The 15,025-nt window shown below is 33.9% G+C and overlaps 2 protein-coding genes across 3 annotated transcripts in view; both read left to right on the top strand.

Moving 5' to 3' along the window:
• LOC119633489 (glutamine-dependent NAD(+) synthetase) overlaps positions 1–6,828 on the top strand; it is a 104,651-nt gene extending 97,823 nt beyond the window's left edge. Inside the window, exons 3-8 of one of the 2 annotated variants that reach the window (XM_038027083.1) lie at positions 3,474–3,817; positions 3,893–3,982; positions 4,072–4,237; positions 4,296–4,441; positions 4,507–5,628; positions 5,696–6,828. In XM_038027083.1, the coding sequence (XP_037883011.1) occupies positions 3,672–3,817; positions 3,893–3,982; positions 4,072–4,237; positions 4,296–4,441; positions 4,507–5,628; positions 5,696–6,407 (2,382 nt within the window). In that variant the 5' untranslated portion in view covers positions 3,474–3,671 and the 3' untranslated portion in view covers positions 6,408–6,828. Of the gene's footprint in view, positions 1–2,563; positions 3,818–3,892; positions 3,983–4,071; positions 4,238–4,295; positions 4,442–4,506; positions 5,629–5,695 lie in introns of those variants that run through there. The other variant, XM_038027074.1, reaches the window with a different exon arrangement.
• A 5,097-nt stretch (positions 6,829–11,925) lies between these two features.
• On the top strand, positions 11,926–13,392 carry LOC119637640 (ATP-dependent RNA helicase WM6-like). The gene has a single exon (XM_038033824.1). The coding sequence runs from the start codon at positions 12,105–12,107 to the stop codon at positions 13,374–13,376; it is 1,272 nt and encodes a 423-aa protein (XP_037889752.1). The 5' UTR covers positions 11,926–12,104; the 3' UTR covers positions 13,377–13,392.
• Positions 13,393–15,025: the final 1,633 nt, after the last annotated feature.

Genomic DNA, 15,025 nt, shown 5'->3' with positions numbered 1-15,025 from the left:
TTGATCGATATACGAATTTAATGCAGTTAGTAAAAGAATGTGTAAGCAAAAGGTTATTAAAAAAGCAGGAAAAAAATAACCCTCCAAACAAGCTGAGAGTATAGATATCTTCGCACAGCAAATTTTTACACAAGAAACAAAAAAGGCAAAAAAAAAAAAAAACAAAAAAAAAATGCCAGAATTTACCCTACCAGGCTAGCGCTGTAATTGTAACGACCTACGTAACTATTTATCATAGCGTTTCCCTATGTACTTAAGTAGGTCACTTCGGAAAGTTATGAATAAAAATTTCCTAATCAATGTCTACTGCCTAAAGGGTACGCTATTAGCTTACACGAGCACAATTATTCAATTCAAATATCCCCTAATACCAATGGAGGGAGCGTTGTACTATAAACGGAATCACAAACTTAGTAAACTTTTAAAATTTATAACAAGCGAAGGATTTTTAATCCTAACCATTACAATGGCAGTAGCGAGACGGTGTTAGTAAAAATGCTATTGAAATTCAATACACAAAAACACCCGTCGTCGGTGTCGGGCGTACTTCACAATACGACAGCAGAAAAACAAAAACAAAAAAAAAAAACAGAAAAGGCACAAAAGACGTCATTGGGTAAACGCTCAATTACGTAGACGAGACGTCAATAATAAATAATAATAAAAGTTATTTTTAATTCATTTCATTTCTCTATAGGAATGAAAGCAAACAACCGTAATTTTTAATGCAACTAAAATGTGCTTAGTTGTGTCTGGGATGTGAAACGGGTAACCAGTTAAGTTATTATTGTATTAAAAGATATTTATTTATAAACATCGGTTTACTATTTCGGTAAGATTTAATATAATATTCATATATACATATTACATATATAAACATATATTTATATATATATATATATATATATCTATACATATATTTACCAGAAAAGTCATGTAAGCAAAAAGCAAAAAAATTACAAGTAAGAAAATTATATTCGGTCGTGACCGAATCTTCTATACGCACCACCGTGATCATAAAAAAAAAAGCAAAAGAAATAAATTTTTCATAATCTATAACATTGGGTGGGCGCGGCTGATTTTTTTAGATTTTCGGCACTTATATAGTGCATGTGTTCTAAATTATGAGTAATACACAGCAAAAAACACGGAAAGCAGAGGTGTTCACAGTTCTCGTTGTATGGATGTATGGGCGTGTTGTAGGCGTATTTTTTGACAATTTTCCGTCTTTTTAAAATTCTCTCCCAAGTTTCTATACGATATCCGCACTTTTACGAACGGACCGACGAACAGTTGAACGGATGGACATGCTTAGTTGCATTCCAAATTTGAAAATGGCCAAGAATTTATACACCCTATGGGGGTTTTGAAGCTTGTTTTTATAAAAGTTCTGCAAAAAAAAAAAAAAAACAAATTAAATAGGCGTAGCTAATTCTTTTCACTTTTAGGATTGCCAGGATTGCCCATAGAATGTATCTTTAAATTTTTGTAGATTTATCTGTTATAGTTTATGGGTAATGAGTAAAAAAACAATTTTTTATTCAGACAGAACAGAGGCGTCCTCACTTTGTGCAATAAAAAAAAGCTGTGTCCCTTGACCGATTCGGCCCATTTTCAATCCCAATCTGCGTCCAAGAACTTCCAATGTTTTTGGCAAACTTGAGGCTCGTAGCTTCTCTTTGGGACCAAGAAAAGGTTTACAACAGACATTACACAGATGAACAGACATACAAGATTGAATCGATTCGAAATTTGTCGCTTTGAAGCGTCTCTGAAGCTTCGTTCTGGGTGTTACAAACGTTTAGACAGACTGAATATACCCCTTAACGTGCGTTGGTAGGTATAAAAAGGAAAACTACATAAAAAAGTTTCTTGAAAACATTTTCACATTTCCATTTTTATACATTCGTGCGAGAAAGTTTTTTGCCATCATTTCATTGATTTGATATTTCCTTAAAACACATTCTTTGTACAAAATATTTGGAATTATCAAAGAAAAAAATAACTTAAAAGGGGATAATAAACACCTCTCTAGCAGCACTAAAGAAAAGACGCATTTTTGACGATTTTTTTGGGATGGAAGGAGGGCTACCGGAATAATAATATTTGAGAAGGTTATTATTATAAATATATATTTAAATATTTAAAAAAGAAAAAATTCATCTATTTGAAGAATATAAATAAATATGTATCCACGTGTGTTTGTATGAGGAAAACCATCACAAGAAACAGTTCGAGACTATAACCAGTTAAAGACCACTTATTATACTCCTTCTGTCATATAAACTTCAGTTTTCGTTATATGGGAGTGGGCTCCTAAAATTGCGGCAGCCGATCTAAGGTTTTTATACCAATTTAGAATATCGAAACACGATTACGTAGCCACTTTTGTCGAGAAATTTTGAAATTTCAATTTTTTCTATGTAGGAATTTTTCACAATAGCGGAGTGATCGAAGAAATGAACCGATCATTGTGTCAAAACATGTCACGTGTACCAAATTTCATCAAAATATCTCGAAAATTGTTACCTGCAGCTTGAATACAAATTTACATGGATCGAAATCAGAGGGACAGACAGACTTAGATCCGTATAATAAAAGGTGGATCTCTCTCAAGCGCTTCTGTGTGTTCCAAACGTTCGCATAAATTTAATATACCCCTTAGCACAAGTAGTGTAGAGTATAAAAACTTACAAGTCAACAATAAACAAGGGTCATTAATATCTGACTAAATTCAGTTAAAATTTTAAGACAATATCTCTTGCCAGAAATCAATGGGCTTGCATGCATAGCTATAACAATAAAAAATTATAAAAGCCTATATAATATAATAAAAGACACGTGCTTTTGGGACTTATTTATTGACATGATTGATTTATTTGACTGGACACTGCTTTATTGCGTTGATAATTAGAAATTATTGCTTCTGGTTTTATGCGTACGCCCGCGTATGAGTACTTCACTTTAGGGGGTCAATGGAGCGCCGGAGATAATGAAGAAAATCGAATATCGCCAACATGTCATTTCAGCAAGACGGTCTGACCTTGTGATAGTGGGCGCTCTCTATCACATTTCTTTTTTTTATATAAAAAAAAAACGGGGCAGGGGGAAACAGGAAACAATAATTCTAAGTAGGCTCCTACTACAAAAAAAAATAAAATAAAAAATAAAAAATCAAATATTAAAATATACAATAATATGTGAGGCTATCTCGAGTCCTTATTGTCGTCGTTGCATACATTCGCGCAAATTTAATATACCCTTTAACCACACGTGCTGTAAGGTATAATTAATACACATTCGCAAAATCATTGTTTCCAAGAAAATGAATCCGCTACTAGAGAATCGCTTTCGCAAAAATCGAATGGTAAATGAAAATATTTTTACCTACCAATGACTTGAAAAGCTAAACTATTTCCATATTCTGATAATTTATGCAAACAATTCATTTTTTTTTTTTTTTTTCATTGCAGAACTTTAAACTTTTCCTTCTTTTAAACGCTGCCAATAACAATCATCATCAATTATACTGTTTACAATTTCTGCACGCATTCGTTTATTTTATAAATATAAACGCGATCTCATCTAAGAATAAAAATAAGAATTTGCTCGTGAACTACGACAATAAAAAATCATTTCAATATAGTAATTTACATACGATTACAAATAGTATGGGTCGTAAGATAACCGTGGCCGTTTCAACTTTAAATCAATGGGCCCTCGATTTCGAGGGTAACTTGGCTCGCATATTGCAATCAATTTTAGAGGCCAAAGACATGGGTGCTAGCTATCGCAGTGGGCCAGAATTGGAAGTGAGGTAAGATCGTAAACGGTCGTGGAGACGCAAACGCAGAAAGATTTCGAAGGCAATTTTTTCTTGTTCTCATTATAGTGGTTACAGTTGTGAAGATCATTTCCGCGAACCCGACACCTATCTGCATTCTTGGGAAGTTCTATTAGAAATTATAATGTCGCCGTTATGGTAAAAAAAAAAAAAAATAAATAAAAAATCCGCTTCAAATCATTGCATCTATTAAATCACCCAATTTTATTTTCATTGTTTCAATACAGTGAGAATATGTTAATTGACGTTGGTATGCCCGTAATGCATCGCAACGTAGCTTATAATTGTCGCGTGATATTTCTAAATCGTAAAATCCTATTAATACGACCCAAAATGGCTATGTGTGATAGTGGTGATTATAGAGAATCACGTTGGTTTACAGCCTGGACGAAGGTGAGTGAATATGGGATAGAATTCAAACTGCTTATCATCATCATCTGCTTTTGATAAGGCTTTCCAAACCGAGGATCACTTTTTGCCACGCATGATTTCTCAGCACACAGGCCAAGATGTGGTGCCTTTCGGCGATGCCGTTATTGCCACTAAAGACACATGCATAGGTTATGAAATATGCGAAGAGCTATGGACGATAAAGAGGTGCTTCAATGTTTAACTAAATATTTTTGATTTCTTCATTAAATATTTTCTTCTGGATAACGTAGCAAACATATCGATATGTCATTGTCAGGCGTGGAAATTATGGTTAACGGCTCCGCAAGCTATTGGGAATTACGCAAGTCTCATATATTAAGTGATTTAATAAGGACGGCAAGCTTTAAGGCTGGCGGCGCATACCTATACAGTAATTTGCGCGGTTGTGATGGGCAGCGCATGTATTTCCAAGGCTGCTCCAATATTGCGGTCAACGGTGAAATAGTGGCGCGTGGTAAACAATTTTCATTGCAAGATGTAGAAGTAACTTTAGCTACGATCGATTTAGAACAAATAAGATCCTATCGCGTATCGCAACGTTCACGTTGCCTTATGTCCGATTCAGCCCCTTCTTATCCACGCATCACATGCGATTTTGAAATGTCCACGCATAACGATATATTCAAAATAGCTAGCACACCTATTCAATGGCCACTTTATTCCGCAGAAGAAGAAATTGCCTTGGGGCCCGCATGTTGGCTGTGGGATTATTTGCGCCGCTCCGGACAAGGTGGTTTCTTTTTACCTTTATCGGGTGGGGTAGATTCCAGCAGTTCGGCTACCATTGTTCACTCGATGTGCAGATTAATTTTTCAGGCAGTGCAAGCCGGGGACGCTCAGGTATTACACGATGTACGCAAAATTTTGGCTGATCAAGAGTATACGCCTACTAAGCCGGCTGATTTGTGCAATCGTTTGTTGGTTACTTGTTTCATGGGTAGCGTAAATTCTAGCATAGAAACAAAGCAACGTGCTTGCTCACTTGCTAATCAATTGGGCAGTCATCACATTGATATCAATATTGACACCGCTATAAACGCTTTATTGGGTATATTCATATCCAAAACCGCTCTTACGCCACTTTTTCGCAGTCAAGGCGGATGTGCTCGTCAGAATTTGGCTTTACAAAATATACAATCCCGTATACGGATGGTGTTAGCCTACATTTTTGCTCAATTAATGCTCTGGGTTAGAAATCGTCCTGGCGGTTTGTTGGTATTAGGTTCGGCTAATGTGGATGAATCCCTAAGAGGTTATTTCACTAAATATGACTGCTCATCTGCCGATATAAATCCCATTGGGGGTATATCGAAAACTGATTTATGGAAATTTTTAAATTACGCTAAAGATCAGTGAGTTGCATTACATTTTCGTATTGCTTGCGTAAACTTAAATTTAATTAAATTTAATTTACTTTAGATTTAATTTACCCATTTTGGAATCAATAATAGATGCTCCTCCCACTGCCGAATTGGAACCATTACAAGATGGTCAACTAATACAAACAGATGAAGAAGATATGGGTATGACTTATGCCGAGCTAAACAAATATGGACGTTTGCGTAAACAGTCCTGTTGTGGCCCCTATAGTATGTTCTGTGAACTTGTAGCCACATGGAAATCGGATCTTAGCCCTGCGGAAGTAGCTGATAAAGTTAAACATTTCTTTCGATGTTACGCCATTAATCGCCATAAAATGACTGTTTTAACCCCTGCCGTGCATGCGGAAAGCTATAGTCCAGATGATAATCGTTTCGATCACCGGCCATTCCTTTATCGGGCCAACTGGAGTTGGCAATTCAAAGCCATCGATAATGAAGTGGAAAAATTACAACCATTTTATACGCCCTGTTCTACGAACATACGGCCCAGCAGCGAAGACATATTGCTTAGTCATGGTGATACCACTCAAAGAACCTCGCATACTGATTCTAAACATTCATCGCCATTATCTTCCCCCTCCATGGATGTTCCTGGTGCAAGCACAGCTGCACCCATCACCACTACCAGTGCACTCGTTGGAACTGGAAGTGGAAGCTTAGGTAGCTTGCCCAAAAAGTCGAGCGGTTATGCAAAAGTGCATGTTAACGTATTAGGTAAAATTAAAGATCGTACTGGTATTCCAGTTTAAAGGAGAATAATCTAACATAACGAAGGAATTGAGGACTTAGGAACATGCTGAGAATCTTAAGAGAGCAAAAACACTTAAACATAAATACTTTTTTTAATTATCAAAACTAAACAACTCGCTAAGAACACAAAAATCCTATTATCTGTTGACTCTTATGAGATCTCAACAAATCCTCAATAAATGATAAGCACAAGATTTTCTTTTGTAATCTTTAATTTAAGCTCTGATCAACGAAAAAGAAAATTAATATTCACTTAGAGAAAAGTAATTAAAACATTTACTTTTAATGAATACGAATGAAAGAATTTTTTATTTTTGAAACTTACTTCATTTCTCAAGAAACATATTCTAAAAATTTGGAACAAAGAAAAAGATTTTACACATTTTTTACACACATAATTATAATTAATTATCTTAGGTGAAAAAAAAAAAAAAATTTTGCATTTAATTTAAAAAAAATAATATATATATATATATAAATATATATATTAGGTGGTTCAGATATATCTTGCGGTTTTTCAATATGAAATAAAATATATACATTTTTTTTTTTATGTGATGAATAAATGTCATTTTATTCAATAATAGATTGCCACTTGTGAGACAATTTCATTATACCTTCTTCATCAAATTTGTGATCTTTTGCAGCAAAACATTTTATTTTATGTGAATTTACACTGTCTTCTGTGTTAAAAGTTTTGCCAGATAAAGGATTTTGTAGAGACCGGGAGCGGTGTAATTTGACGATGCAATACTAGGACTGTACGATAGATATGGTAATACATACCAGTGAAGCTCTACTAACTTCTGGCGAATGAGAAAACAAATATGGCCAACAATTCTGGACGTTTCAGCTGGAGAGCTTCATTTAATTTGGTTAGTTGTTCACAGTATACCTTAGAATTCATTATTTGGTTGCGCATCAAAAGCTCATAAAGCATAAAAAACTTCTTTTCATCGATGCATTTTTCATCATCAATTACAATTTTCTCTAGCAATGCAGCATTTTAATGAATTTCTTTTCACTGATGTCAAATCCAAACATCCACCTTTTTTACAGCGTCCAAGCCTTTTATACAATCAACTAATAATTGTTTTGGATGAACTAAGTTTTGTGTCGACCACAAAGTAAACATAACCCTATTCTATATAACTGTGTATACCTTTAAACACTTTAATTATAAGTCTAGCTAAGTGAAAATAGTTATTTTAGTCTGCTGCCGGGAAAAGCCGCAAGATATTTTCGGACTATCTAATGTGTGAAGAAAAAACAAAAGAAGTGCTTTATATGAACAAATAAATTCTATTATATTTCGGGAAACTTTCGCATTAATAAACAATAGTAAACCCGAGAAATTTTGTTGAGCTTTAGTTTAACTTTTTATAACCCACCACAAATATGACTACATTTTAGAATATATGCATTAAATATACCAATCAAGCTGCATAAAATGTAATTTCCATAAAATGTGTCATAAATTAGATAAATTATAAGATTTGGGAAAACATTCTGTAGAGCGTCTTCTCCAACGAACAATACAAGTGTCAATAAGGTTGCTATTATATTCATAACATTTAAAAAATACGCTTCGGTTATCCCATAAAATATAAAGTTTTTGAATCAATTTGAAAAATAGACCCACTTCGGTCATAACTTATCCCCATCTATTTGTTGGCATTTTCAAAATTCTATTAATTAAAGTAGAAATTTGCAACAGATGAAGTATATATAGTTGATGTAATACCGTAGCTCAATTTTATCGGCCTGCAAGCCCAACTATAATATGGAAAAGAATTTTATTAATCGGTATATAATATTTCAACTTGAGTAAATTGTTTTGTAACGATAATCTTATATGATATTATTATAGATTTTTGCTTTAGACGAAAGCGGGGAATTCATCTAAAATTAACAACAATTCAATTGAATTGTGTGAATAAACTCAAAAAAAGTGCTAAAATGCTTAGCTAAATAATAAATTTTATTTATTTACTCAATTTTTTCCAATGCTACTTATATATCGTAATTAATTACATAAAATTAACAAAGAGATCCCGAAATTTATTTTCATTTACTTTGGTCATAGTTACAGTAAGTGCTTATCCGCAGGCATAAAATTTACTGGTTGGGCCCATACCCGCTAAGCTGCTGCTGCCACTCTTTCTCTACTTCCTTTCTTTATCTCCTTTCTTTCGGACCTTCATCGTGTTACGCGAATAAAAAAGCATCCCCTAAGCGATTGGTCACACGAAAAAAAAAAACTATTGTATACGTCCGCAACAAACTTAATATACACTTGTACAGCAAGTACTGTAAAGTATATTAAGCTTAATCTCCCTGCATTAAGCAAATAAATATTAGAATTTATAACGAAACAGTGAAACAGTAAGTTTGTGCAAGTATATGATAGAGCCATCGAAATGTTCATTATGAAAATAATCCTTAATGAGTTGCTACGCGACCTATTAAAAAAGTATTAGGATTTTGGAATTTCTATATATATATATATATATATATATATTGATATAATATGATGACTATCGACAAACTCAATCTAAGGGGAATTTAATCTTTTCCCAGGAATTTTATTACATTTAATAATAATAATAATAATAATAATAAAAGAAGAAAAATGTGTGAATTTTTAATATCCTTTGATCAATACATAAACTTTTTAATTAATATTGAAATTAATTGATATTGAAATTGAAATTGACTTTATGTTTTAAAGGTGAATAGTAGCCCAATATGAGATAACTGAAACGTATTTTGAAACATTTTATGTAAAATATTTACTATACCAGTATTATGGTGGATTCTAAAAAGTTATATGTTAATCGTAGCAGATATATTTCGAATGATTATTTCCCCTATATATTAGAATATAAATTAGTTAGTAGAGATGAAAATGAAATTTCAAGCAATGCTACAATAATTGAAGCCTTTCTATTATCATCATAATCAGTTACAACATAATTTTAATATAAAGAAAGTAGAATAATAAAACAAAAATTATAAGAAAAAAAAATGGAACAATTAACACGTAAGGATAAAGATAAGTGAGAAAGTATCTATATATATATATATATATATATATATACATTGACATATATATATATATATATTGACGCAAATTAAGTAAAACAGTTGCAAAGAAAATAATAAAAACGAGACCAACAATGAAATGACAAAAAAAAATAAATAAAAAATGTGTTTTAAGCACGCAGTACAATCTTACATAAAAAAAGAAGAAAAAAAAAAGAAAAAACTCGCCCATCATATCCCATCGCAAGTGACAATTTCTGCATCCAAGTGAAGATAACGCACAAGGGATTTAAATCACTTGTCATGCATATCAATAAACTTGAAATGACAGAAATTGATGTTACACAATGGAATCAAATGCTCCTTTTGCTTTGCCATTTCAAAAATATAAATTATAGAAGCCCTGTAGCTTAACAACAATACACGCTGACACACTGACAGATTCGTGTACATGAGGGAAACTTGAAAAATGTTCTTAACGCGCGCGCACAAACACACGCGCACACACATTCGCATTCATGCATACTTTCGCTTTGTAAACATGCAAAAATGTTAGTGACACAAATCACTTGAGCAAATACTGATGACTACTGAAAATCGTCACTAGTAAGTGAAAAAATGGTACCAAAAAAAAAAAAAAAAACAAAATGAATGTTTAGGAGAACTTGTTGAAACACATCGAAGCGCAGAGTGGAAAAGAATATGGAATCATTTCAACTGCTCCCCTAACTCTTCGCATACGCACTTTTCCAAGTGTGGAAAAGACAAACTGTTCTGTAGAGCAAAAATCGAACGAAATACATTTTTTAATGATTTTCCTTTTGAACGGCATTGTGCAGCAACAGCTTAAGCGCTTTTTCAACTTTTTCATTTGACGAAAGAATTTTTGAATTTATTATACACTTGATCAAGCAGAAACCTGCTTTTGTAGTAGATGCTGCTCGTGAAGAAAAAAAACTTTCTTGTACAAATTTAATTTTACATAAAATATGAATTTCAGTTCAATGAAGAAAAAGTTAAATAAAACAAAACACAAATTAGAAACAAATTACCGTAAGAAAGTCTGCGACGAAAGTCATTCAATCAATCTCACATTCACAGAATAATAAGTCATGTTTAACATGGCGTAGATTTTCTAACGTTTAAAAGCAACCGGTTCAGTTTTAAGTAGGTTAAAAAAGTAACTGGAAAGATTTATACGCTGACATCCAGATGGAGTTGAGGTAGATCTACCTTTTGTCTCGTCTGTCTGGCCGTCTTGTCTTCTTGTGTGCAACTTACATCCTGCAATATTTCAGATTTTTTGACGAAATTTGGCACGCCGCAGCTTTTGAGAATGGTTCGGATCAGCCACGTAGCGCCTTATTTTAAAAAGTCATGATATGAATATTTGCATTGTGGTGTATGGTCTGCTATGTGAGTCTTTCTTCTATCCTACATCATACACTTGTTTTATAGGGTATACTAAGTTTGCGCGGACATATGTAGTACATAGAAGGGATTGAAGCAGACCCAGCTATCTTTATTATGCCGTTCAATAGAGAAACATTCCCTGAAACAGATCTAAGCTTGCTCGCCGGTGTGCCCGTCTATCTGTCCATCTGTTTGCTCGTCTAATGTCTACCCATGTACTTATGCATTCAAGGTCTATCTTTTGAATTTCAATACATATTAGGGTTCCAATAAAAAACAAGGCCTTATATGTCAAGAAAATCGAATTTTTAAGATTTTGTCAAGAAAATTGGTTCTTACTAAATTAATCATAGGGAATTTGAATCACATAGGTCTATTTTTCAAATCGTGCCATATAAAAGGTCTCTCATGTAAGCAAGCATTTTTATGGCGAACATAGTCGAGCTTATGGTTTGTTTTTGTGGAGCAACTGAAAATAAAATAAATTAACTAAAATAAGCTGAATTTTTACCACCTTCGTTCACGTTTTGGGGTATGAGGCGTTTGATGAAGATCATGCATTCACACAAGAATAATGTATAATTTTTGATGTATTATGAAAAACAAGCGAAGAAATGACAATCGAAAGGAGCTTGTGAAGTTTATATAGTTTCTGATAGGTCTTTAAGGTAAAAAATAGAATAGCTTTTGTAGAAAAAGCTATCAGTTGTTGTCCTCGTGAATTCTTTAAATTCATCGTTTAGTTGTTGAAAGGCAATATTTAACTACATTTTATTCTCTATCTAGAACTTGCGATATAAGAAAAAATTGTATGCAGCTATATCTGGAGTGGAAGATATTGGGTTTTGTGTGCTAAGAACTCTTGGAACACTTGGTAAAGCAGCATGATGAGAAAATGTTTCTGCCAAATATTTCGAAATTTTCCGCATTCAAATCCGACCTTATTTTCATTTTCTTGGGATCACAACCTTAACTAAACATCTTTTTCTATTTTATTTGATTTATCATAGTTTTTGATAATTCTACAAATTGACAGCACTGCTTCTGCTTATACAAACGATAGCATTTTACACAAGCCGACAAGAGAACGAACACCCGAATCTCCTTAAATTTGTGCAGATTTTCGAAAAAAATTGTGAAAGAGTGGATTTAAGAGAATATAAAATATCTAGTAATAAAATTATCGTTCTTTTTTGCTGCTCTCAAACGATTTAGTGAGTTTAGAACGCTAAACCAATATGGCGGACAATGATGATTTGTTAGATTACGAGGACGAGGAGCTGCCTGAAGCTACCGCTACCGAAACACAGGCGGCTCCTAAGGAAGACCTAAAGGGTGCTTACGTATCAATACATAGTTCAGGTTTCCGAGATTTCATGCTGAAACCAGAAATTCTCCGAGCTATTGTTGACTGTGGTTTTGAGCATCCCTCGGAAGTGCAACATGAATGCATACCTCAGGCCGTTTTGGGCATGGACATCCTTTGTCAAGCCAAATCTGGTATGGGAAAAACCGCTGTCTTTGTCCTTGCCACTTTGCAACAACTAGAACCCATTGAGAATGTCGTCTACGTGTTGGTTATGTGTCATACTCGCGAGCTTGCATTCCAAATTAGCAAAGAATATGAGCGCTTCTCAAAGTACATGCCTTCAGTAAAGGTTGGTGTATTTTTTGGAGGTTTGGCAATTCAGAAAGACGAAGAAACTTTGAAGAATGTAACGCCACATATAGTGGTAGGAACTCCCGGTCGTATCTTGGCTCTAATACGTAATAAAAAATTAAACTTGAAGCATTTGAAACATTTTATCCTTGACGAATGTGATAAAATGTTGGAACAATTGCATATGCGTCGCGATGTTCAGGAGATATTCCGCAGTACACCGCATGGAAAGCAAGTTATGATGTTCTCCGCTACACTTAGCAAGGACATTCGTCCAATATGCAAAAAATTTATGCAAGATCCTATGGAAGTTTACGTAGACGACGAAGCCAAACTGACTTTGCACGGCCTGCAACAGCATTATGTTAAATTAAAAGAAAATGAAAAGAATAAGAAGCTTTTTGAACTGTTGGATGTCCTGGAATTTAACCAGGTTGTAATTTTTTTAAAGTCTGTACAACGCTGTATGGCATTGGCTCAGTTGCTAATCGAACAAAATTTCCCGGCTATAGGCATACATCGTGGGATGACGCAAGAAGAACGCTTATATCGTTATCAACAATTTAAGGATTTCCAGAAACGTATTTTAGTCGCTACCAATTTATTTGGTCGTGGCATGGATATTGAGCGTGTTAATATCGTTTTTAATTATGATATGCCGGAAGATTCTGACACATACTTGCATCGTGTGGCACGTGCTGGACGGTTTGGTACTAAGGGTTTAGCTATAACCTTTGTCTCCGACGAAGCTGATGCTAAAATCTTAAATGAAGTTCAAGACAGATTTGATGCCAACATCACGGAATTGCCAAACGAAATCGACTTGTCTTCATACATTGAAGGCCGATAAAGAGGTTGTTTTATACGCAAAGGGAAAATAATTTCTCTTTTCTTCCATCAACACCGTATTGAAGATCACAAGTTTTCTTTTTCATTTCATTTGAAATAATTACTTTAAAAATTATGTTAAGGAAGTTTCAATTTTTTTTTTTTTTTATTATAATAAATTAAAATCGAATGCAAATTGTAAAATTCATTAGGTTTGGTAAGAAAGTTCTGCAAATTAACTTTTTAATATCTCAAACAGTCAATTTTTCGAAGACGCCTTATGTGAAGCCGATTAGGTATAGGCGCTCTTTGGCACTAAAGATTTCAAATGAATGTACTGTCCGCGAAGGTTTCGCACAGCCAGCGGCTAAGAACTCATCGAGGTATTCGCACTCTATTTTAGCGCTATGATACTCCAGTAACACTGAAATATATCTTTCAAAGTGCAGAGGTTGGAAAAGAAAAGTGGAAACGATTGTTTCTTTAGCTAGATTTGATTATTGATCAGAAATGAATAGATATTTCGCCACAAATCAAGAGTTCATGTATTAACAATTGGTGCTTGCATGTATTTTAATCAGCGGCATCTATTGGCGAAAATGGTAAAATAATGTGACTTTTTAAAATAACAGTTTCCCATTTACTATTATTATCGAGTTATTTCGTGTATGCATAGGGGCTAATCGTGAAACGTTCAATATTGCATTTACGACATTCATTATTTTTGTTGTTTCGTTGTTCTGAAGCCAACTGTTGTCGAAGCCCATCCAACTCTTTCAGTAGCTTGCGGTGATGCTGCGACATCGTGCCCCAGTTGTAGGTTGTAGGTTTTAGCATTAACAGCTTAAAAGTGGTGAATTTGAGCAAAGAACAAAGGTCTAAACGACGGCCTAGAAGACCAAAAAAGTTTGAAGTCAAGACTTATTATAATATAAATAATATACAAATTATATGAAAAGTGCATCTACTACGACAATTCCAATTGAGAAAAGTCATGGGTTAGTTCAAGAAAGCCGTCCATATCGACGACGAAGCGGAGTAATATGTCCCTCATCCTTCGCGGTGATGGTTATGAAAAGAAGTCAAAGAAAAATGTGAATTCGTGTAAAAAAGACAAGCTAACTGTTATCTATAACATTTCTCGTTTCAACATAATAATACAAATTTTTTGTTGTTGTCTTAAAATAAACGGCAAAAATTTCTCGTATTTACTTTATAAAAATCAATTTTTGCAGATGATATTGCTATTCTTGCCCTGCTGTAATTGCTGACGATGGCACAGCTAAAAAACATCGAATGTTTGTGTTCCAAACATACTTATACGCACTCCGCATATAAATGAAGAAATTGTGTGGACTTTACAAGAATGCATTGTTGGTTTTCCTCTTAGACGAGAATAACAAGTAAGAAAATTGCATTCAGCAATGGCCGAATTCTTTATATCCGCCACTTAAAAAAAAAAAAAAAAAAAAAAAAAAAAAAAAAAAAAAAGTGAATAATTGACATTGTATTATATCAGCTGGTAATGGCCACTATTTTGTATCCTTTTACGCGTCACTCGGTAACGTCACTCATACAATACATGTGAAAATGTTTATCGTTGCATCTGTTGCAGCTTATGCGGGACGAGCAAGCGCCCTCTACTCCTTTGACTTTCGAAAAGCGGAGACA

Source organism: Glossina fuscipes, unplaced genomic scaffold (genome assembly GCF_014805625.2).
Source record: "Glossina fuscipes isolate IAEA_lab_2018 unplaced genomic scaffold, Yale_Gfus_2 0, whole genome shotgun sequence".
NCBI classification, from domain to species: domain Eukaryota; kingdom Metazoa; phylum Arthropoda; class Insecta; order Diptera; family Glossinidae; genus Glossina; species Glossina fuscipes.
This window is presented reverse-complemented; position numbering and strand designations above follow the sequence as displayed.

What these genes read in the sequence shown, in the direction of transcription:
- LOC119637640 (XM_038033824.1), top strand. Translation starts at nt 12,105, where the DNA reads ATGGCGGACAATGATGATTTGTTAGATTACGAGGACGAGGAGCTGCCT.